The sequence below is a fragment of the Monocercomonoides exilis genome (assembly GCF_001643675.1).
Source record: "Monocercomonoides exilis strain PA203 chromosome Unknown scaffold34-1095894, whole genome shotgun sequence".
In the NCBI taxonomy this organism is placed as follows: Eukaryota; Preaxostyla; order Oxymonadida; family Polymastigidae; genus Monocercomonoides; species Monocercomonoides exilis.
Genome location: NW_027150579.1, coordinates 212,828 through 235,042, shown reverse-complemented (window position 1 = coordinate 235,042; position 22,215 = coordinate 212,828). Strand labels below are relative to the sequence as shown.

The 22,215-nt window shown below is 39.2% G+C and overlaps 8 protein-coding genes across 8 annotated transcripts; 3 read left to right on the top strand and 5 right to left on the bottom strand.

Annotated features, from left to right (window-relative positions):
- Window positions 1-42: 42 nt before the first annotated feature.
- On the bottom strand, window positions 43-855 carry MONOS_7763 (putative 60S ribosomal protein L23). Its single transcript, XM_067878113.1, has 2 exons — window positions 589-855; window positions 43-475 (listed from the first exon to the last, which is right to left on the bottom strand). The coding sequence occupies exons 1-2, from the start codon at window positions 821-823 to the stop codon at window positions 279-281; spliced, it is 432 nt and encodes a 143-aa protein (XP_067724092.1). The 5' UTR covers window positions 824-855; the 3' UTR covers window positions 43-278.
- Window positions 856-924: 69 nt separating this feature from the next.
- On the top strand, window positions 925-3,255 carry MONOS_7764 (putative V-type H; the record flags this gene model as incomplete). Its single annotated transcript, XM_067878114.1, has 2 exons — window positions 925-2,559; window positions 2,797-3,255. 2 exons carry the CDS (start codon window positions 925-927, stop codon window positions 3,253-3,255), a joined length of 2,094 nt encoding a protein of 697 aa, XP_067724091.1.
- Window positions 3,256-6,509: 3,254 nt separating this feature from the next.
- MONOS_7765 (uncharacterized protein) lies at window positions 6,510-9,811 on the bottom strand. Its single transcript, XM_067878115.1, has 3 exons — window positions 9,716-9,811; window positions 7,608-9,641; window positions 6,510-7,458 (listed from the first exon to the last, which is right to left on the bottom strand). Exons 1-3 carry the CDS (start codon window positions 9,789-9,791, stop codon window positions 6,848-6,850), a joined length of 2,721 nt encoding a protein of 906 aa, XP_067724090.1. The 5' UTR covers window positions 9,792-9,811; the 3' UTR covers window positions 6,510-6,847.
- A 286-nt stretch (window positions 9,812-10,097) lies between these two features.
- Window positions 10,098-12,285, bottom strand: MONOS_7766 (putative protein serine; the record flags this gene model as incomplete). Its single annotated transcript, XM_067878116.1, has 4 exons — window positions 10,098-11,364; window positions 11,525-11,690; window positions 11,844-11,909; window positions 12,043-12,285. 4 exons carry the CDS (start codon window positions 12,283-12,285, stop codon window positions 10,400-10,402), a joined length of 1,440 nt encoding a protein of 479 aa, XP_067724089.1. The 3' UTR covers window positions 10,098-10,399.
- Window positions 12,286-13,145: 860 nt separating this feature from the next.
- MONOS_7767 (uncharacterized protein) lies at window positions 13,146-13,607 on the bottom strand (the record flags this gene model as incomplete). Its single annotated transcript, XM_067878117.1, has 1 exon — window positions 13,146-13,607. One exon carries the CDS (start codon window positions 13,605-13,607, stop codon window positions 13,146-13,148), a length of 462 nt encoding a protein of 153 aa, XP_067724088.1.
- Window positions 13,608-14,331: 724 nt separating this feature from the next.
- Window positions 14,332-17,157, top strand: MONOS_7768 (uncharacterized protein; the record flags this gene model as incomplete). Its single annotated transcript, XM_067878118.1, has 1 exon — window positions 14,332-17,157. The coding sequence occupies one exon, from the start codon at window positions 14,332-14,334 to the stop codon at window positions 17,155-17,157; it is 2,826 nt and encodes a 941-aa protein (XP_067724087.1).
- Window positions 17,158-17,228: 71 nt separating this feature from the next.
- On the top strand, window positions 17,229-20,299 carry MONOS_7769 (uncharacterized protein; the record flags this gene model as incomplete). The annotated part of the gene is made up of 1 exon (XM_067878119.1): window positions 17,229-20,299. The coding sequence occupies one exon, from the start codon at window positions 17,229-17,231 to the stop codon at window positions 19,524-19,526; it is 2,298 nt and encodes a 765-aa protein (XP_067724086.1). The 3' UTR covers window positions 19,527-20,299.
- A 1,387-nt stretch (window positions 20,300-21,686) lies between these two features.
- MONOS_7770 (uncharacterized protein) lies at window positions 21,687-22,122 on the bottom strand (the record flags this gene model as incomplete). The annotated part of the gene is made up of 3 exons (XM_067878121.1): window positions 21,687-21,721; window positions 21,784-21,916; window positions 22,066-22,122. The coding sequence occupies 3 exons, from the start codon at window positions 22,120-22,122 to the stop codon at window positions 21,687-21,689; spliced, it is 225 nt and encodes a 74-aa protein (XP_067724085.1).
- Between the last annotated feature and the right edge of the window lie 93 nt (window positions 22,123-22,215).

The following is a 22,215-nucleotide window of genomic DNA, read 5'->3' as shown; positions in this document are numbered from 1 at the left end:
AGACGATAAGAAATAACTTTTCAAAAATCTCTGATTAAATAATTTATATACGGAGCATTCGTAAACAATTGAAGATGAAGAATTACGTTTCAGAATCACAATAAATTCTGAAAGAATTTATTTCTTGTTTTTGACTTCAAAAGATTCGAATTGAAAAGAAACACAAATAGTATTATTGCATATGCGCTTGAAAAGAAGTTATTACCATGTGAACGTATTGTTCTTATATGCAAAGAGGATAAAAGTTTAAAGAATTGTGATCAGAAAATGATATGTATTTAGACGATTGCATCAGAATGGCTGGAAACTTTAGGCCAAATTTCAGCTGCTTCTTTTGCAACTGGTCCAGTGATTTGTGTTCCCTTCATTTCTCCCTTGGGGTTGCAAATAACGCAAGCGTTATCTTCCATGTAAATGTATGTTCCATCTTGACGATGCCACGGTCTTCTTTGACGAACGATAATGATTGGAACAACTAATAAATATATGGAATTATTATGAACCAACAAAATTAGTAATATAATTTTCAAAAATTCAACAAAAAGTTTTTAATTAAATAATTTTCCAAACAATAAAGAAGTCAAATACCTTTCTTCCTATATTCAGGCTTACCCTTACGGCATGAAGCAACGCACATTTCTGCAACGCTAGCAGCAGGCAGACGGTTAAGTCTTCCCTGAATGCATTTCACAGCAATAACATTCATTTCCTTGGCTCCAGTATTGTCTGCGCAATTGATTCTTGAGCTGGTTGGGAGACCAAGAGTCATACGCATTTTGTTTCCGGTTGATCCAACACGTCCGCGTGGTTTTTTATCTGACATTGAACTTTTTTCTTAGTTGTATCTGATCACTAACCCTAATTTTATATTTTCAATTTCAGAAATGGAAATTGTTGATCATTTTTGGGTTTGAAAATTTAAATATGAACTCGACTGATTCATGGATTTGGGGCTTTATAGCCATGGTTATGGTTGTATGCCTTGGATGTTGCTTTTACATCTACTGGCTTTTTAAATGGGTTATGCGCCACGATGAAGGACCAAAGGAAATGAAAGCTGTTTCAGATCCAATTCGTGAAGGAGCTTTTGGTTTCTTAAAAACACAATACACAACAATTACAGCATTTGCCGTGCCCGTTGCTGTGATTATCTTCTGTATTTACCTGTTCGTTCCCGGCTCAACTGCTGGAATTGAAACTTATGATGGAAAGGAATTCTCACGCGTTGTTATGGGACTCATTAGCGCCATCGCCTTCTGTCTTGGAGCTTTGTGCTCTGGGCTTTCGGGGTGGTTTGGAATGTGGGTGTCCGTGAGAACAAATGTTCGTTGTGCTGCAGCCGTTATGATTTCTTCCAATGAAGCTATCAAGGTTGCTTTCCGTGGAGGTTCTTTCTCAGGTATGCTGATTGTTACACTCTCATTGTTTGGTGTGACAACAATGTTTGCATTTGTCCATGCCTTCTTCCCCAATGTTAAGTTGAGCGTTCTTTCAAATGTCATCGTGGGATATGGATTTGGTGCATCTTTTGTTGCTTTGTTTGCTCAGCTTGGTGGAGGTATCTACACCAAGGCAGCAGATGTCGGATGCGATCTTGTTGGAAAAGTTAACAACGATATTCCAGAAGATGATCCTCGTAACCCAGCTGTGATTGCAGATCTTGTGGGTGATAATGTTGGAGATTGCGCTGGTCGTGGTGCTGATCTTTTCGAATCAACTGCTGCAGAAAATATCGGAGCTATGGTTATTGGAGGAACAGTTGCAGCACTTCACAAATTTGAAGGAAGATCAATGGCTGGTTATGTTCTATTCCCACTTGTTGTTCGTTCATTCGGTTTATTGAGCTCAATGATTGGAATTCTCTGTGTTTATTCAAAGGAAGGTCCAAAGAAAGAAGCTCCAGCTGCTCCAAAAGCAGGCGAGTCATCTTCAGCTGAAGCCACTTCAGCTTTTGGCTCATATGCAGATATTGAATCCCTAGAAGCTCAAGCTGAAGATCCAATGTATGGTCTTTTGAGAGGTTTTGGCGTTACTGCAGCTCTTTGCGCTGTTGGCATCTACCTTGTTTCATATTTGTGCCTTCATCATCCATCATATCCAAATGCTTGGTGGGCATTTGGAACATGTGGTCTTATTGGTATCGGCATTTCATTGCTGTTCGTTTTCATTACTCAATATTACACTGACTATCGTTTCCGTCCAGTTAAATCTATTGCCAAGGCATCAGAAACTGGACATGCAACCAACATCATTGCTGGTATGGCTGTTGGTATGGAATCAACTTGCCTTCCTGTGTTGGTGATTTGCGCAGCCATTGTTGGATGCTACTATCTTGGAGACTTCTGCATTCCAGGAGCAGGTTTCTTTGGAACAGCTTCAGGAACCATGGGAATGTTGATGGTTGTTGCCTTTGTTTTGGGAATGGATACTTTTGGTCCTATTTCTGATAATGCAGGAGGTGTTGTTGAAATGTCAATGCAACCAGAACACATCCGTGCCCGTACAGATCGTCTTGATGCTGTTGGTAACACAACAAAAGCACTTACAAAAGGATATGCAGTCGGATCAGCTGCTCTTGCAACATTCCTTTTGTTCTCTGCTTTCCTCGACACTGTCAAGCTTCTTGTTGGAGAATCAGACACCGAAATCACTGTTGATTTGGGAACATCAGAAGTTTTCTGTGGCGGATTGATTGGTGGAATGACTGTGTATCTGTTCTCTTCATGGGCTATAAATGCTGTTGGAAACGCTGCACAAGAAATCATTCGTGAAGTCAACAAACAATTTGCTGAAAAGCCAGGTATTATGAACTACACAGAACAACCAGATTATCAACACTGCGTTGCTATTGTCACAAAAGCTGCATTGAAAGAAATGATCCGTCCAGCTCTTTTAATTATCCTTACTCCAATTGTTCTTGGCCTGACATTCCGTCTTATTGGTTCAGGACGCGACAACATCCTTGGGGCACGTGTTTTGGGATCAATGCTGATGGTTGCTACAATGACAGGTGTGCTTGTAGGACTGTTCTTGAACAATGCTGGTGGTGCGTGGGATAACTCAAAGAAATTCATTGAAATGGGCAACTACGGAGGCAAAGGAAGCGATGCACACAAAGCATCTGTTACTGGTGATACTGTTGGTGATCCATGCAAAGATACAGCCGGTCCATCTATTCACGTTCTTATTAAGCTTTTGTCAACCATTACCCTTGTGTTAGCTCCAATTTTCGTCAAACCAAAAACGGTCGCGTAGTTATTTATTTGTTTTATTTATTTTAATGATATTTTATTCTTTATTAAATCGTTATTTATGAAGATATACCAAATTATATGATTTGGATTGGTAAAGTTTAAATCGGTTTTTCTTTTCAAAGAAAATTGTTTTGGATAATAACAAAAATTTTGTTCGACCCATTTCTATCGAATCTTCACTTTATTCTCATATTTAAATATTATGTTGTAATTATGTCTTTTTGAGTTATATATTTATGAAATAAAAAGTAAATTTTTTTTAATTTGATTTTTCTTCAACTCATAAAAACAAGTTAATAGATATGTTTTGAAACAACAATATTTAAAGAGCCACAAACAATTTCGAATTTTGAAACGAACAACTGTTTATGATTGGTATTCTTAGTTGTCGAAATGTTCATAGAATGAAAAAAAAATTTTTTTTTAAATATTTCATTTTTTGGAATATAAAAAATTCATTTGGGTGATTCTTTTTGAAAAGTCACAAATGTTTCATTTTCAAATAAATCAAAAATTTCTTATTCTGCTCTAATTTCTGTTTTTATTCAAGAATCTACTTAAGAATGTGTGAAATGGCATTATCCAGAAATAGATTCCATATAAAAGAAGTTTGTTGAATGTTTAAAATAATTTGAGCAAAATATGAAATTTTTGATTTATTTGAAAATTAAACATTCGCGACTTTTCAAAAAGAATAACCCATTTTAAGAAATATTTTAGTATTTACAGTCTCGCATTAGCAGAATGAAAAGCATCGAGAAAATTCTATATTTCACCTTTTATTATTTGAAGATGTTTAACTTATTATTCAAAATAAATCAAATTGAGTATTATTTAATTACATTTTTTTTTTCTTTTTTTGTGAAAAATCAGCCACTGTCCGAATGAAAGAAAGTGAATTGAATATTGCATTTAATAAATATTCGTGAAAATGATGAAAAATTGAAGTTTTATTTATATTAATAGTTGATAAACATAAAAATGTTCACATTTTCAGAAAAAAATCATCAACCTTGAAATCAGATAATTTTCAAATGTGTTATTCTTTTATTTTAAAAAGTCATAAATGATTTATTTCCCTTTGGATGATTATTTGGGTGATTATTTTTAAAATCATATCTTTTTTCGAAGTGTTGATTTTTCAAAGATTGTTTGTCATTGGGAAAATGTTTTGAATTCAAATGCTGAATTTATCACAACTGTTAAAAAATATGAATTTCAGCTGAAATATAGAAGAAGATGTCTTTGCCAAACCTTTAAATATTTCAGTTGTCATCACTTTGGCAAATGAGTATTATACGACCAGTAGAAATCAACTAATTTTTATCTTTTTTTCAATTTATGTGTGTCAAATAGATATGAAATAACAACATATTTCTGTGTTTTTATATAAAAAGTGCGTATGTTGAATATTCTGAAAATTTCATGAACCCATTAATAATAAATATTATTTGTGTGCAAATATTAATTAATTCAATAACTATTTATATAAATACAAATATTTAAACTCATTTGAAATCGATTTATTGAGTGATGTTAAAGAGCATATCCTGTTCAAAACAAGAGATAAACGAATTGAACATAATATTTTCATGCAACGAATGTTCATTCGACTGGATCATCAACAACGTCCTTAACACGAATGAAGAAAACTGTTCAAATTGCGGCTCGAAAATGTACGTTTACAAAAGATCTGAAACAAGAAGACAATTTTGATGCTCAAATTGTGGCAAATCTGTGAGCATATTTCACAACACTTCCTTTTTCAACATCAAAATTCCTCTTAACAAATTATTGCATATTCTTCTGTATTACTGTCTAAAAATAAATATCTCGCAAACATGTTTATTGCTGAATCTTGATAGAAGAACAGTTTCATTTTGGCATTCTCATTGCAGATCATCTTCTGCCAAGTTCTTATTTGAAGATTTTGAAGCGATTGGAGGGGAGGGGAGAATTGTTGAAATCGATGAAGCCCTGCTGAGAAGAAGGAAATATCACAAAGGAAGGAGGAAGCCTCAAATTTGGTTATTTGGAAGAATTGAAAGGGCTGATAAAGAAAGAGAGAGCTAATTTTTCATTATTAGAGTTGAAAAAAGAAACAAAAGAACATTATTACCGTTAATCCTATCAAATATCAAACCGAAAACAAAAAATTTATTCGGACGAATGGCCAGTCTACAAGTGTTTGCCGGAGTATAAATATATTCATCAAACTGTGTGTCATAAGTTTCACTTTGCAGATCCTATCACAAAAGTTTGCACAAACAGTATAGAGAGCTTATGGTCGAGATTTCGGAATTTTTTACCAAAATCTGGAGTGAGAGATAAATATGGAGACGATCGCCTTGCTGAGTTTATGTTTCATAACACCAAAAAAATGAAATTTTATTCATTCATCAAAAGAATAATGTATTCAATTCCAGAGGCTGAAAAAATCGATGAAGATCCAGAAGATAAACCAGAAGATGAGTCAGTAACACCTTTTTTTGAAGAATCATCAGAAGATACAGATGAAGATGAGTTTGGTGCAGGATATGGAGAATCAGCATCAGAATATCAAGAGGAAAAAAAATATGATCCCATAATTTTTTGTTTTTCTTTATTTTGTTTTTTATTTTTTGTTTTTCACATTATTATTTGATTCAACATTGTTTCAAACATAATATATCAGAAGTTGGTTGCAGTAAATTGCTTTATAACAAATTTTTTTATTCATTTTTTTAAACTGGCCGTATGATCCCCATTTGCCATCACTTTATCTTCAAGAAAAATATTTGTACAGAAAATTATGAATGAAAAAATTTGAAATAAAAAATAATCACACATATAGATATGGGACAATTTTTTTTGATTTATGAATTTTGCTCCATTTCATTCATTCAAATATTTATCTCAATTTTGAAAATTTCTATCTATTTTTTTAATATTGGAATGAAAATATTATCATGAAAAGGTTGTGGAAGAAGTTTGGAACAAATCGTTGTTTTTTTTCACAAATGCAAAAATTTTGCCCCATATCGATCATTTGTGACTTTTCAAAAAAAAGAATAACACATTTGAAAATTATCTGATTTCAAGGTTGATGATTTTTTTCTGAAAATGTGAACATTTTTATGTTTATCAGCTATTAATATAAATAAAACTTCAATTTTTCATCATTTTCACGAATATTTATTAAATGCAATATTCAATTCACTTTCTTTCATTCGGACAGTGGCTGATTTTTCACAAAAAAAGAAAAAAAAAATGTAATTAAATAATTCTCATTTTTGAATAGTTTTTGGTGTATTTGGTTTTGAGGAATAAAAAATATAATTGGAAACCCAGCCATCAGTTGAACGTATTGTTGGTAGAATCTATCAAGGCTAAATGATGCTAATTAAAAATTTCTCTCTCCTGCGGGTATTCAGTTATCAAATGCTCAAAAAATACTTCGACAATCGGATGAGCAGCAATTCGACAAAATGACATTTAACACAACCAACAAAAAAACTGTGGCAATACATCATGAAAATTGTTAGAAAAATGAAAATGGTCTAAAAATGTGAGAAATCAATTTAAACGGAGAAAACAACATCCATTCAACCCATTCAGCGAGCTTCCATTTCCTCGCGCAGAATTTTCTCCTTCATCTCCATCCCTCTCCACACGCAATGTGCCTGGCTGATGCACATCACCCAGCTCTCCATCTCAAACGGAGATCCAAATGCAAACGTGATCTGCGGGCGATGCTCCGTCCTCCTCAACGAGAACATCGTTGCATCAGGCGCAAACGGCACACGCTCAAGAATAGAACCACGCCTTCCACTGTTTTTAACTGAATCCCTTCCTCCTCTCCTGCCACCCACTGATCCCACTTCTTCTTGCTCCTCTGCTTCATCTCCACTTCCACTGCTCCCTTGCATGCTCCGCACCAGCGGTTCCCACTTCGCCAAGAAATCGCTCGAGTTTGTGATGCTCTCCATCACAGCGTCTGCATTTGAAGGCGGCATGCTTTCAGCCCGCTGCTCTTTCCCTGAGCGGCCGTAGCACCTGATCGAAGCCATGTCTCTGAAGTGGCATGTCCCCACCACTTCGCCTGCTCTGCTCTTCCGCCACGCCAGCCCCGCAAACGCCCCACTCGAAAACACTCCTCCCCGCACAAACGGCACCCCCAACGCATTCGCTCCTTCAGTTCTCCTCCCTTTCCCTTCTCTCCCAGCTGCAGCAATTCAGCAGCAATAACACATCAAAGAAAACCAAGGATATAAATAATTGACAAAGAATACAATCACCACAGCCATTAAAAAGCAAACGATTCAAAAAAAGATATCAATGAAACTTAAGGAATAGAAAAAAAAGCAGTCACACCTAATGGCATTACAGGCTGCCTTCGCATCATCGGATCGATTCCTTCGGCAGTCAAGTAGAACATCCGAGACAGAGAGTCTGTCCCAATCTTCACCACAGGCGCCCCAACAGACAAGAATGCCACAGTCTCCGGCGGAAGACGCAGATCCGGAAACACCATCGCTACAGCCGGAGCCAATTCCTTTCCCACACTGCTTGCTCTGCTCATCGGAGAAGGTGTAGGAGGAAGAGGAGAAGAAGAAGAATAGGATGATGTTGAGGATGATGACGATGATGAGAGAGGATATGTGGAATAAGATGACGATGCAGAAGAGTACAGAGATGGTGCCATAGACGATGCTTTCATCAGCGCTGCTGAAGGTGTCGTCGCTTTTCCGGCAAGCTCTCTTTCATATCCAACATAATCAAAGCCAAATCCTTCAGACGCTTTTTCTTTCTGCTCAGCCATCGACTCAGCCATCACTCGCACTCCTTGCTCTTCTTCTTTCTCATCCCAATCACTCGCTGCGTGTGCTGCCAGCAATGCCTCGTCCTGCTCCAGCGCTGTTTGTGTGGCAATGATCGACGCGTGGATGGTGGCTGAGATCAGCTGCTCCGTCTTCTCCTTCAGCGTCGCGTTATTCACAATCTTCAGATTTTTGATGATGTGCCGCTTTGCTGATGCAACACTCGCTCCATTTCCATTTTCATCTGGCTGATCCCATCTCGCTCTCTCCTCTTCTGCTCCTTCTCTTCTTTTTCCAATGAGTCTTTCTTCTTCTCCTCCTTCTTCTCTTCTTCCTTGTGTTCTTTTTGTTTCTGAACCAATCTGTTCCCTTTGCAATGCACTCACCATGCTCTCATTAACTGTATTATTTCCTGTGGAAGAAGATAAACGTGATGATTGCAATTGTTCAGTTGCAACTGGAGATTGAAGTGCCAATGGAGGCGTTTGAGGTTGCTGCATGATATGCTCCTGAAGAGTGGACAATGATGATGAAAATGCTCTTCTCGCTTCCTTTTCCTCTGTTTCTTTTTCTTTTTCGTTTTCGTTTTCGTTTTCCATCTTTTCTTCATCTTTTTCTTTGTTTCTTGAAGATTCACCTTCACCTTCTCCTGCCCCTTCCTCCTCATCTTCCTCATCTTCCTCTTCATCCTCATCATTTCTTTCATCACTCTCTTTCTCTTCTTTCTCTTTGTTCTCTTTCTCCTCCTCCTCCTCCTCCTCTTCTTCTTCTTCTTCTTCCTCTTCCTCTTCCTCTTCCTCACTTTCTCTATCTTCTTTTCTCTCTTCCATTTCATTTTGAAGTTGATGCTCCAAAACAGTTGGTGTTAATTCAGTAATTTCCTGTTCATTTTCTCGTTGACAAATCGACTCTTTTGCTTTTATCTCTTCCGAAGTGGAGCACTCATCACCATTTTCATTCTCTTCCTCATCTTTTTTCTTTCTTTCAACTCCATCAACAGCATTCACTTCCGATCCTCTTTCAACATTTTCTTCTTCATCTTTCATTTCACTGTTTTGATCTTCTTCAGTGGTGATCATGTGATCCTTTTCTTTCGTACCTATTTGTGCTGCATCTGAACCGTCTGGTAAGATAAACTGAATTGATCCAGCTGAGCTCCTCAAGGAATCCATAAATGCCTTGCTCACAGCCGGCTTATTTCCTGCCCCCTTTGGCCTTGGAGCATTTGCAATGCTGGGATGCTGCACTTGCTGCTGCTGTGGTTGAGCTGAAATGGAAGAATAAAGACTTTGATTTTGACTTCCAAATGAGAATCTTGGCACAAATGACCCTGTATCCGTTCTGCCAGATGCACAGGGATACTCACCCATGCGCATTTCTGACCCGGATGCATTCTGTGGATTCAAATCTCGAATAACTGGAGGAGAAAAGCAAAATGAAGAAGAAATGTTTGTCGCTTCCCTGCTTCTCGATGTAGATGCTAAAAGCTCAGGATTTAGCTGCATACAGCGTGCACTTGCCAATTGCGCACGGCACTCGCTCTGTGTTTCCAGATTTGCCACGACTCGTGCCAAGGAAAGAGGTGAATCTGAATCAGCAAATTCATTGTAAAACCAATGCGTTCATCTTTGCATTTGAAAATACATAAATTACATTTCATACCTTTACTTCTTCGCCCCTTGGTTCTGCTAAATTCAAACGGCATTTCCTGCCTTTTCATTTTCATATGTTTTTCCATTTAACAATTGAAAAACATATGGTATCAGATCGCTATTTTTTAAATATTTCGATGAAAAAAGAATGCAAGAAACAGATAAATCTTTTGATTCTTTCACCATTTCTTCTATTGCTATTTCAAGAAACAAAATAACAAACTTCAAAAAATATTCAATCACACAACAATTCAAAAAGCGAAAAAATCAGAAATGTTGATTGTCTTTTGATGAAGCTATAGTTTTCATCCAAATGCATTTTAGCTTTTTCATTCGAATTTTGGTTTCTGACTTTCAGAATTGAAGATTTTTTTGAACGAAAAGAAGGAAAACACCGAAAGTTGAGAAGAATTCTATTATTTTCATTTTCTCCAACATAAAATAAATGAATCATAACACAAAAAAATCTGATATGATAGAACCAGACTTCATCCGCATTCAGATGTTAACAAAAAAACTAACTATCGTTCTTGAAGACTTCTGAAAGAAGTCTTATTCAATATGGAAGCTTGCCAAATGCTGTTTCCGTTCATTTCACTCAGCTTCAATCTGAGCGTGCTCCAATAGTTTCCATCAGTCAAGCGGTCAACTTCGAAATTTCTTTCTTTTTTTCACTGCTTCTGTGCTCATTTACTCAAGAAGTGCCCTGCTCCTCCTCTTTGCCTTCCTTCACCCCAAACTCCTCAACCTCTCTGATCAGCTGTGCAATGCACACTCCACTCTTCCCAAACACCTCTGCTGTCGCTGCATCCTCCTCCGACACATGCACCTTCGCAAAAATCTGCTTTCGTTGTAGCTCCGCCACAACACCCGCAATTGGCACAAGCGGAATGTCTGGCAGCTCCAATGTGTCCGCCTCGCACTTTGCGCAATGCCCATCAAAACTGGCAGTGCCTAGCTCAATCTCTTCATCCAGCCCACATTTCCCTTCCTGGGCCCGCAGCGCCAGTGGAACAGGCTGAGGATCAGCAGCGAGCGAGCGGGCGAGCGAAGCAGTGGCAGACGCAAACAGCTGTTCCACACGGTGAATGGACAGGTGGGGATGCTCTTCGGGAGGGACTGTGAAGTAAGGGTGCAGCAGCGCCTGCTCTGCCGATATCCTCAGCTCCGGATTATACCGCACCATCTGCCCAATCAGATGTTTCTCCACCGGATACAGACTTCTCCTTCGCTCCTTCTCGCACAGCCGATCAAGCTTCTCTTCCAGACGGTTACGCAACCCCAAGCCGATCACGTTCGCTCCTCCTTTTCCCGGTGCTCCACCGCCACCTCCTCCTCCGCCTCCGCCAGCCAACTTCCCCTTCAGCTTCTTGTACTCTGCCATCGCACGCACCCCTGCCCACTGCTTCTCTATGTCCCCCAGGGTGGTCGTGATGTTCTCCAGCACCTTCTCAGGTCTGTTCTCAGAGCTTTGGAACAGAGGCAATCCAGTCATCGCCTCAGCGCAGATGCACCCCATCGACCACATGTCCACAGACGGCGCATACATCTCTGCCCCCAGTGCCTGCTCCGGTGGTTGATACCAATGTGTCACCCGCACCTTATCACGTGACAGCGCCTCAGGAGGTGCTTGGAACGACCTCGCAAATCCAAAGTCCGCTGAACGCCCCAGTCCAGAATATCAGACATCAAAAAAAGGCAGAGAATAGCAATGAATGCACACAAACGAGCAATCAAAAGATGTTAACTATCAACAAAAGAGGAGTTCTTTTAAGAAAAGAAAAGAAAAAGGAGCAAATTTCTGTCTCTCTCCCCACACCCAGTTTTGCCTTTCCATCGCCATTCAGAAGAATGTTGCTCGGCTTCAAATCGCGATGGATGACCCAGTTTGCATGCAGATACCCAACAGCCTTCAGCACCTGGAAAAGCACCGATCGCACAAACTGCTCCGAGTGCAGCCGCTGATCCACCCGGTGCAGATACATCTTCCCGCAAAAGGGAAAAAAATGCAATTGAGCAGACAACCAGCAGCATTACAGCCAATACAAGCACAACCAAAAAAAAAGAAGCACATAAAAGCAACAGGACAATAACGGGTCAAGCAAAGAAGCAATTGAAAAAAAAAAATAAATCCAAACAAAAAAGTCAGTTTCCAAAAGCTCGGTCACAAGCTCAACCGTCTTCTCCAGTGGGTCGCTTCTCACCTGTTTCATTCACATTTTGAATTGAAAAAGAAATCAAATAAATAATTAGAGGGGAAAAAAACAAAATGAGAAAATCGGAAGGAAATCGGTGTGAAAAAAAAAAAACTGCTTTCCGAAAAGTCAATGAGCAAACATCCACAAATCGCACGATGTTCTCATGGGCCATCTCCTTCAGCAGCGCAATCTCCTGAATCGTTGTCTGCGAGATGTTGAATTCTCCGTGCTGGTGCTTGATCTGCTTCACCGCCACAAACTCGTGTGTCTCCAAATCATACGCCTTTCGCACCGACCCATACGTCCCCGTCCCGAGCTGCTCCAGCATCAGGTACCGCTTGTTTTCGGGTCTTGCCCGCTGCGACAAGTACCGGCGATTCATCGAAGCTGTTGAAATAAATCACAAAAAAGTATTCTGAAAAGAATATTATGGAAAGAACATCGTTTTTAGAATTTAAACGTGAATAATGAACTTTTCAATATTCTCCAAAAGAATTTTTCGTTCAATTTCATTTAAAAGCTTTGGACCCATTAGCTTTTTTTTCATTTATCACAAAATTTTGTTTGGTGTTTGTTGATGGCAAGCATTTTGTTAAACGCTCTGACAATAATAGTTCTGGAATGGAAACTGATGTGTGACGCTCATGCAGAATTTGCAGATCAAGGCTTTCGAGAGATTGCCGGAGCAAGAGATGAACAATTTGTTTTATCTGAAACATGTCCAGAGACGTTTTATGGACCGCACAATAAATTTGAAAACAGATATTCGGTAAATTTTGACATCGATTTTATTGGAACGAAGATTGAAAATATGGAAGAATTGGAAATGAGGAAAGATGAATTTGCAATTGTTGAAATTGATTTATCAAAGAAGGAGAAGAGTGGGAAGCCGTTAACGCAGAACAACTTCCATATTTTATACGGCGATAAGAACAAAAATGCTTTCTTTTCAGAAAGTTTTGTTGAAGGAAGTGCGAATTTGAGGAATTCGTCAGTGAAGTGGAGGAGGCTGAGAATGATGTCTGACAAAGAAAAATGTCTTGTCTGCGCAAACGATCAGAGCACCGTGGAAATGGAAGATTGCAACATGTTGGTGGGACATGGGGCATGCCCACTGGCTTTGCGAGGGAGTTGTGGGGTGTTGACGAATATTTCACTCGGATCGTCTTCGGCCTCTTTTCCGTTCCTGCTGCCTCCATTGTTTGCTTCAACACCTCCTGAAAGTGAGATTCATTGCTTCAGTCAAGCTTCCGTTCGTTCTTCATTTTTCTCTTCATTTTCAATTGCATCACCTCCATTTCTTTCATCGCCTTTTGTTGAGAGCGTTTGTCTTTCTGGTTTGATTTTCTCCAACGTATCATCAATAATTTCTGGAAAGGCGGATCCTCCGGTTGCTTGTTGCGGGCACACCACTTTTGTTGAAAGTTGCTTGTTTTCGTCAGTTTGTGATGCATATGATGGCGGAATTGTGTCATCTCTCAACAATCCCTTGGCATCTTTGACTGCCTCAAACACCTCGTTTATCGGATGCAGCAGAACCGGAAATGTTGAGTTTATTGGAACTGCAGATGATAAGAAACAGCCAGGGAGGCAAAATGAAACAGAAAATGGGATAAATACATTCAGTTGGTGTGAGTGGAATGGATCGAAGACAACAGGAACGAATGATTTGTGGGGAGATGTTGCATCAAATGGAGGAGCCATTTGCATGTTCGACATGGGAAATGGAGTTCTTTCACTTTCTCATTGTTCGTTCAATGACTGCACAGCATATCAAAGCGGTGGCGGAATATTCTGCGCAAAAATAAAGTCAGTTGAAGCCATAAACAATTCTGTTTATTCATGCATATCTCAAAACTCTAGTGGAGGAGGATTTTATGTATATATAATATCGTCAGTTTCAAGGATCAGTGATTGCGAATTCCAGAAATGCAAAGCAAATAACGCTGGAGGAGGGCTTTGTTTTTATGAATTTAACACCTTCGGATCAGGCTGCACAGGAACAGAAATTGGAAGTGGAGATTGTGCTTATGTGCATGATTGTTCATTTTCTTCTTGCTCAATTTCTGGAGATTTTGGTGGAGGGATGTATTGTGCTCACACTCCGTTGGAATTTAAAATGAAAAACCTTCAGTTTATTTCATGTTCTGCTGCTTCAAATGGTGGAGGATTATATCTTTATCCATGTCAAGAAATAGCACCAAGTGATGGTTTTTACGTTTATTTTTCAGTCTTTCACAATTGCTTGTGCAATGAATTCCAAATAGGTCATGATGTTTCATTTATTGATTTTTACAATTTTTTCAACAGTTTGGGAAACCCGTTTTATGAAGCATACACCACGAATACCAATGAATACAGAGTGTTCTATTCAGATTTTCATTATAACGAGAAATACACACAAAAGAAGAACTGACTGAAGGATGGAATGAAAGATCGATTTGTTGGAGAAGAAGGAGATGATTCAGAAGAATGGTGTGGAACGAGCGAATTAGCGGCATGTTCGACAGTTGGGCAAGCTGTGGCAAAGAGCTTGATTTTGCTCAGCTCAACAATCACGGTGCTTGGTGGGAGTTATGGGAGTGAGAGAGAAACAATCAGTGTTGGTGAGAAGAAGATCATTGTTGTGGGAAAAGGAAGGGAGACAACTTCAATTGGGACAGGAGCTCTTTCACCATCTTCGACAACACTGTTCAGCGTGTCGAGTGGGAAACTGGATGTGCAGCATGTGAAAATAGATCACAACGCAACAGCCAGTTCTTCGCTGAGTGTGTTTGTTGTATCAGAAGGAAGTGGGTCACTTTCGCTGGAGGATGTGTTGATCTCGTCAGGTGTTGTTGGGGGTGATTCGACATTGGCTTCGGTGTTTGATGTTATTCGACTCTCGCAGCTGACGATGTGCGATGTCGAAGTTATCGATTTGGAATTATCGCAATCACTGTTTTCAGAACAGCCATCAAATGGATTGGCATCTGGAGAGAGCGTGCTGGGGAATGTGACAATTGGGAATGTGAATCGGACAACAGGAGATGGAGTGGTGGTGGCAAAGAAGGTGAAGGAAGGAGAAACATTTGTGGTGAGGAACACAACAATCGTTGACTGTGAGTGCGAAAGTGGGAGTGGTGGAGGGATGAAAGTTGAGTTGGAGGGAACAGCAAGCAAGGCTCGCATTGGAACTTCAGCATTGCCCAGCGGAGTGACAACAAGGTTTGATCGATGCAAGTGCAGCGCACATGGAGGAGGGGTGATGGCGTGGCTGGGGGAAGGAGCAGCAGATTTTGTGATGGAATCAGTGAGTTTTGTGGATTGCTGTGCGGGGATGGGAGGAGGAAATGTGTTTGTGTCAGGATGGGATCTGAGCAAGATTGTGAACAAAGAGCACTTCAAGTGGGAAATGGGTGCTGAGGAGTTGGAATCATTTGATGAGTTGTGTGGGTGGGAGAGGAAAACAACAGGAGAGGAATATGTGATTCCGCTGGTTGTGTATTTGTGGAGCAACTGGAGTGGGGAGGGGTTTGTTGATGGAGAAGGAGGAGGAGACTTCAGCGGATGTGGGTTTTCTGTTGTGCCATGTTCTTCAGTTGACCATGTGGTTTCGCTGAGATATTCGCCACTTGAGACAGAAGAATCAGCGATTACGATCAAGGGCAATTCTTCCATCAATCACCCAATCTCGCTGCTGGCTTCGTCTTCAGCAGCACTTCCAAGGCCGAAAATTGTGATTGAAGGAGAAGAAAGAGGAAGAATTGTGAGGGTGAGTGAAGGAGATGCAGGAGGAGATGAAAGAGCAATGATTGCATCGGATGTGAGGCTGACAATTGCAGATGTGTCGTTTCATCTTCCAGGTGAGTTGGGGAGGCATGTGTCGCTTGTTGAATCATTGTCTCCGAGCGGATGTCTGTCAGTTGCGCACTGCTCATTTGTTTGTGGAAGTCCACCAGTTGAAACCAAATATTGTGTGATGGAAGTTGAGGCAGGAAATGTGACGATTGAGGATTGTTCGCTGGATCAGTTCAGTCTGATGGGAGGGTTCTTGAGATTTGCTTCAGGGGTTGAAGTTGTTGAAGTGGTGAACATGTCGATTTCGAACACAAATTCAGCTGGATGCAGCTTGATATCATTGAGTCCGTCGTCACGCACAAGCAGAGTGGCGAATGATGAGAATCAAAACTCGAAGACGATGCTGAGGATAAATGGCTCTTCATTCACAAATATTACATGTGGAGACAACAGATCAGCTGTGGCGAGTATGGATTCATTTGCAGTTGGGATTGTGTGTGTGATGGAAGGGTGTGCGCTGACAAAGTGCATGAGTGAGAGGAGCGAAGAAGGGGGAGGTGTGAAAGTACAGCTGAAGAGTGGGGAGTCGGAGCTGAGGGTGAGGGAATGCTCGTTTGGGATGTGTGTGTGCTCGGCAGGGAATGGGAGAGGAGGAGGGAAGCTGATTGATGGGATAGAACCGAATGCTCAGTCTGGTGGGGCTTCAGCATTGCCGCTTTTGATCAGGATGGAAAGGATCCGATTCATGATGAATGAAGCACATGTGGGGAAGGATATGTTTATCAGATGCGATTCAATTGATTTGCAGATCAACGAAAAACTGTTTTCGATGGATTTCAGCCAGGAAGCGCTGAAGTCGAACAACTCGATTTGCGGGAGCGATGTGGCAGGGATGGAGGATGTTGATCTGATTCCGTGGATCATATATTATTCAGCTCCTCAGGTGTTTGTATGGTATGGTGGGAGAGATGGCAGGCAGTGTGGAGCACAGGATGCGCCATGTGAGAGCATCGACAACGGGATAACACACATTGAGAAGGGGGTTGGAAATGCAATGTGGATTGATGGAGAAGGGATGGTTGGGGGCGAGTGTGTGGTTGGAGGAGCGAGGATAGCATCAAAGAAGAAAGCAAAGGCGAGGGTCTTGGTGAGCAAAAAGATTGAGGCGAGAGGAGAGGAGGAGAGTGTTGTGGTGTTTGTGGAAGGGTGTGTTGTGGAAAAGTGCATGTTTGTGTTTGGGGTGCTGTTTGAATCTACACACAAGTGGATAATGAAGGAGAAGAATGGATCGCTGGTGATGAGGGAATGCTCGTTCGAGTGCTGGGGAATGGGGAATGTGGTGAACAGCTCGATTGTGGGAGTGGAGGGAGGAGAGTTTGAGATGAACAAATGCTCGATTGCACACATGGTGTTTCTCGAGCAGTTCTTTCGTTCTGCTGTGCATCGAGCGTTGTGGTGTCGGAAACAGAAGTAAATGATATTGAATCGAGGAGCGATGTGATTGAAGTTGGGAACGAAGCGAGGGTGAGTGTGAAAGAGATGAAGATGGCAAACACCACAACAACACGAGGAGGAGGAAGCACGATGAAGTTGATGGATGGAAAAGAGATGATAACACTGTCGAACTGTTCTTTTGGGGAATGTTCATCAGCGAAGGAGAAAGGAGGGATGGTGAGTGTGGTGGGGTGTGTGGGTGTGAGAATGGAAATGTGTGAGTTTGATGGGAAACGAGAAGAATCAGAACGAAGAGGAGGAAGAGGAGGAAGAGGAGGAGAAGAAGGAGAGAGTGTGAAATGGAACAAAGAAGGAAAGAGCTTCAATGTGTTGAAGGAGGAGATATGTAGATGGAATGGGTCGATGGTTGATTTGGAGAGGAGCACAATGGAATTGAGAGAAACAACCATGAGAAACAGCAAGAAGGGAGGATTGTCTGTGAGTGAAGGAAACGTGAAGATTGAAAAAGGAGAATTTGAGAACAACAACCCATCTATTGAGGATTATCCATCGGTGCGGAGAAACATGTTGTGTTCTGATTCAGCTGAGGTGAATATTATGAGTCTGAAGGGAGGAGATGGAGTGTTGCCAGATTCATCGATGTGGATTCTGAATGATGGATGCATGCTGAAGGGGATTGTTGAGGAGCGAGCATCACCATTGTTCATCCCAGTGCTGGAGGATGTTTCTGTGAATGAAAATGGAAGAAATGCCATGATAAAATTCAAGGGAACTCTTTTTGTGCCATGCGACTTGTCATTCAGAGTTGTGTATAAAACAGGGGATGTGGAGATGATTGAGACATATCCTTTTGAGGAAGACAGTTTTGTATCAGAAACGGAAGTGATTGGGATGATTCCATCAGAAAATATTTCAACGATTGCAGACGAAACGGAGGTGTCTGTGATGATATTGTATGGAAAGCAATTGGCTGCAACTTCTCCACAGATACTGAAGAACAAAAGCGAATCTCGGACAAATGGAAATGAAAAACTTGCTGAAGGAGGAAATGGAAAGTTTTCTTCTTCAACTGTGATAATAATTATTTTGGTTGTTCTTTTGTTTATTGTGCTTTTAGTTTCAATTTTTGTCACAATTCGGTGGAGAAAGCAAAAGAGAAGAACAGTTGAGCTGGAGGTGATTGTGGAAGACACAGTGAAGAAGGATCCGAAAGCTTTTGAGATGGTGACGATGGAGATGTCACCTGAGGAGCAGTGGAGGAGAGCAGAGAGAGAGGCAGAGAAGAAGAATGAAGAGAGGATCAAGAAGAGAGTTAATGAAAAAAGCTTGGGACATTCGGAGTCATCAGAGAATTTATTGAGCGAGAGTGGTTCCACTGAATATATCTTGGGAAGAGATTCAGACAAGATCCCTCAATGGATGCTGGAGAAGGTTGATGAGGAAGAAGATGATATATCGAGGAAGAGGACACCATCACCATCCATTTCATCCACTTCATCCACAGACACATCAGATACAGAATCCACATTTGTTCGTGGGGAAGATTTATGTCCAACCACTTCATCGATGTCGAATCTGGTGGATGCAATGGCCTGCTCGTCTCCCCATGAGAAGCTGATCGTTGACTTGAGGGATTCACTGTTCATGCTGCTTCATGGGCTGAATAAGACAAAAGAGATGGAAATCGGAACTCTCCAGGAGAGGGAGGTGACGGCTGCTCAGATCCTGTTCTGGGTGGATAATCTGGCACTCCGCTCGTTTGATGAAATGAACAATCCACTTCAATCTCTTACCAATCTGAGTCCACACATTGTGCTGTTCTCTGAGCACATGGTCATCTGCATTGCCCTCCACTCTGACTGCTCTTCTTCAGATTCTGATTCATCCTCCATCTCTTCGTCAACTGTTGTCACATCAACAAGTGATGATGATGATGATGACAGAGACTCTCTGCCCTCATCTGCATTTGAGGATGAAGATGCCTTGAAAAAAGAGTGCCTGAGGTGGAAGGCGCCTGAGCTGATGGCCAACAAGAAGATGGAAGCAAAAAAGAAGGCAGTTGCGTTTTCGATTGGGATGATGCTGTGGGAGTGTCTGACGCTGGATGTTCCGTTTGGGGAGTACGAGGCAGATGTGGCAGGGCAGAAGATTGTGAATGGAGAGAGGCCAGATCTGTCTGAAATTGAAGGGACGACATACAGCCGCCTGGTGAGATCGGCAGTGGCGCAGAACAAAGACGACCGCCCATCGCTGTTTGGGATGAAGCGCGAGTTTTTCCAACACTTCCCATCTGGTGCCACGATGGTGACTGTGTCAGATGCAATCGATTGCACTGAAGACACAAAAATTGTCTGTGCCTCGCTCATCATAGACACTCAGTGGAGCTGATTTGTTCTTGGAGCAGTGATCATTGTTTGTGCTGCTTTCATAAAAAACCAATTGATAGAGCTTCGCCACATTATTATTTTATTATTGGTCAGTGCATTGGGAAAGATGAGTTGAATGCTTTCTTGGCAATTCTTATTTTGAGGGAGGAGCAGATAAATGAGGGAGTGAATATTGGATATGGGGTGTTTGAATGTTTGATCCAGAATTATTTTTCAGTTTTCCGCTTCTGCATGAAGGGCGAGGATTCGGATCAATCAAACTTTTTCCTTTATTTCCTTTATTATGTTTATTTTGTTAATTTTTAATTTTTGTTTGATATGCATTGTTTATATTTATTTATATGTATGTTTATTAAAAATAAAAGGCTATTTGCCGATTTGAAAAAAGATGAATATGTATTCGAATGCGATATGTATTTCTTATTTATTTCTCAGTTGACCTTTTCTATTTATTTTGACAATTGTGTTATGTTGAAAGAAAATAAGTGTGAAGACTTTATGTGAACAAAGTTTTTGTTAATTTTTAACCATTGTCATGATTATTTGGATATTTATTTGTGCTATGTATTTTGTAAATATTATTGTTATTCATGTGCTTTCTAAATATTTTTGTTGGTGTCATGTTCTTTTTTCATTGGATTATTGAGTCGGTTATTCTTTGGAATTATTTGTTCCGCTTCTGCACAGAATGTTTCAACGTTTGGAACTTTTTCAGAGATTATTGGTTGATATCATTTCTTTAATGCAACTTATTTAATAATTATATTTTCTAAACTTTTTCTTTTTTTGGTGTTTGGATATTGGTACAGCAATTTTATAAAAATAATTGAAAATAAAAATTAAAAATAGTTGGAAAGAAAACTTTTGCTTTTTTTTTTTTCCAAAGAAATATTTTATTTATTTGACTCAACTTTTTATCAATTGGAGTTTTAATAAGACGACTCTTAGTCAGCTCTAATTCATTTTTTTCTGACAAAAGATTTTGGCTTTGTTTAATAATAGATGAATTGAACAATTTTATTGTCACTGACAATCTTGAAAGAAATATTAAAAAAAGGTTTAAGAAAGGAAGGTGTTTTTTGAGTTTATAATTTCTATTTAGTTGAGAATAATTTTACATTTTCTTAACTCGGTTATGTTTTAAGAATTTCTTTCATGAAATCATTTTGCGTCATTTTTAAATAGAGTTTGAGCATAAATTAACTTCTCAATTATTGAAAGGATAAAAATGATGCATCCACATTTTATTAAACTCAAACAAACAAACTCACACACACACAAAAAAAAAAATAAATAAATAAATAAATAAATAAATAAATAAAATAAAATAAAATAAAATTAAAATTAAAATTAAAATACGAATATAAATTAATAAATAAATATAAATGGAAAATAAAAATCAAAATCAATGATATTTTTTTATTTCGTTTTTTCAAAAAAATGATGACTGAAATTGATGCACAAGACAGCAATACTTGCCTTTTTTAAAAAAAAATTTTTTTTGGTTGAATTGTCAAAAAAGAAAAATGACTTTCAACAAGAGTTGATAATAATTTTTGATAATAAAGAAAAAGAACAGAGTTCTGAGTACAACAAAAGCACAGAAAAAAAAGCCAAAATATTGGGGAAAAGGCTTACTTAAAAAAAACGTTTGTTTGAAACATAAAAGCTTTGAGAAAAGTTCACGTTTATTTCCTGTTGAAAATGTTTTCTTCTTTAGTTTTTAATCCTTCAAATGAAAAGATGCAAAGAAAATAAATCTTTGCCCGGTATTGGTGAAATGTGAAAAAAAAGTTTCATCTTTATGCTCTTTCCAATATTTAACTCAGAAAGTGCATAAAAAGTTGAAATTCTCCAAGAGCCACCAGTTGAGCCCAACAATCTAACACAATTATGAAAATATCAATGATCTGAAAAAACCTAAAATAAATATTCAAAGATTGCACAACAGCAGAATTGCAAAACTATGAAAAAAGGTGAAATGAAAAATGTTGTTTTTTTCCAGTTGTTTGTATTTCATCCTTCAATAATTGATACAAAATGAGTTCAGATAAGCAAAATGGAAAGAATTAATAATATTAGAAAATTCCATTCAAACTTTATCTTTCAATTTTTTGGAATTCCCAATCTCTATTGCACAGTGGGCAAGCTGGTCTCGTTTTTAACCATCGAGATACGCAATGATGATGAAATGCACTAAATTTGACATTAAAAGAAATAAATCAAATTTTATACAATTAAAATAATTTTACAAATACTGATTGCAACTTCCCCAAGCAATTTTGCATTCATCAAGCGAACCGCCTGAAGCTTGACATTCAATACAAACTTCCATGAGATGATTCCTGCAAATGGCGCATGTATCAACTTGCAGATCCCAACTCCACATTCCTATCAAATTAAAAAAGAAAAATGAACGCAAAGTGCAATTAATAAAAGAACGAAATATTTACAAATATTTTTTACAATTAGATATGAAAATATATATATATATAACCGACAGCGCTCCATTTTTTAATTTCAAATCGTTTAGCTGGTACATCTTGTGAATGCTTATCGTCGGCCATTATCGAAGGGTGGGAAACATCGTCATCCATCTAATTTATTTATGCGAATGATGTTGAAAATTTTTATAATGCAATAGATCATCAGAAGTTATTGTGACAAAGATATCGAAAGAAAAAAAATTT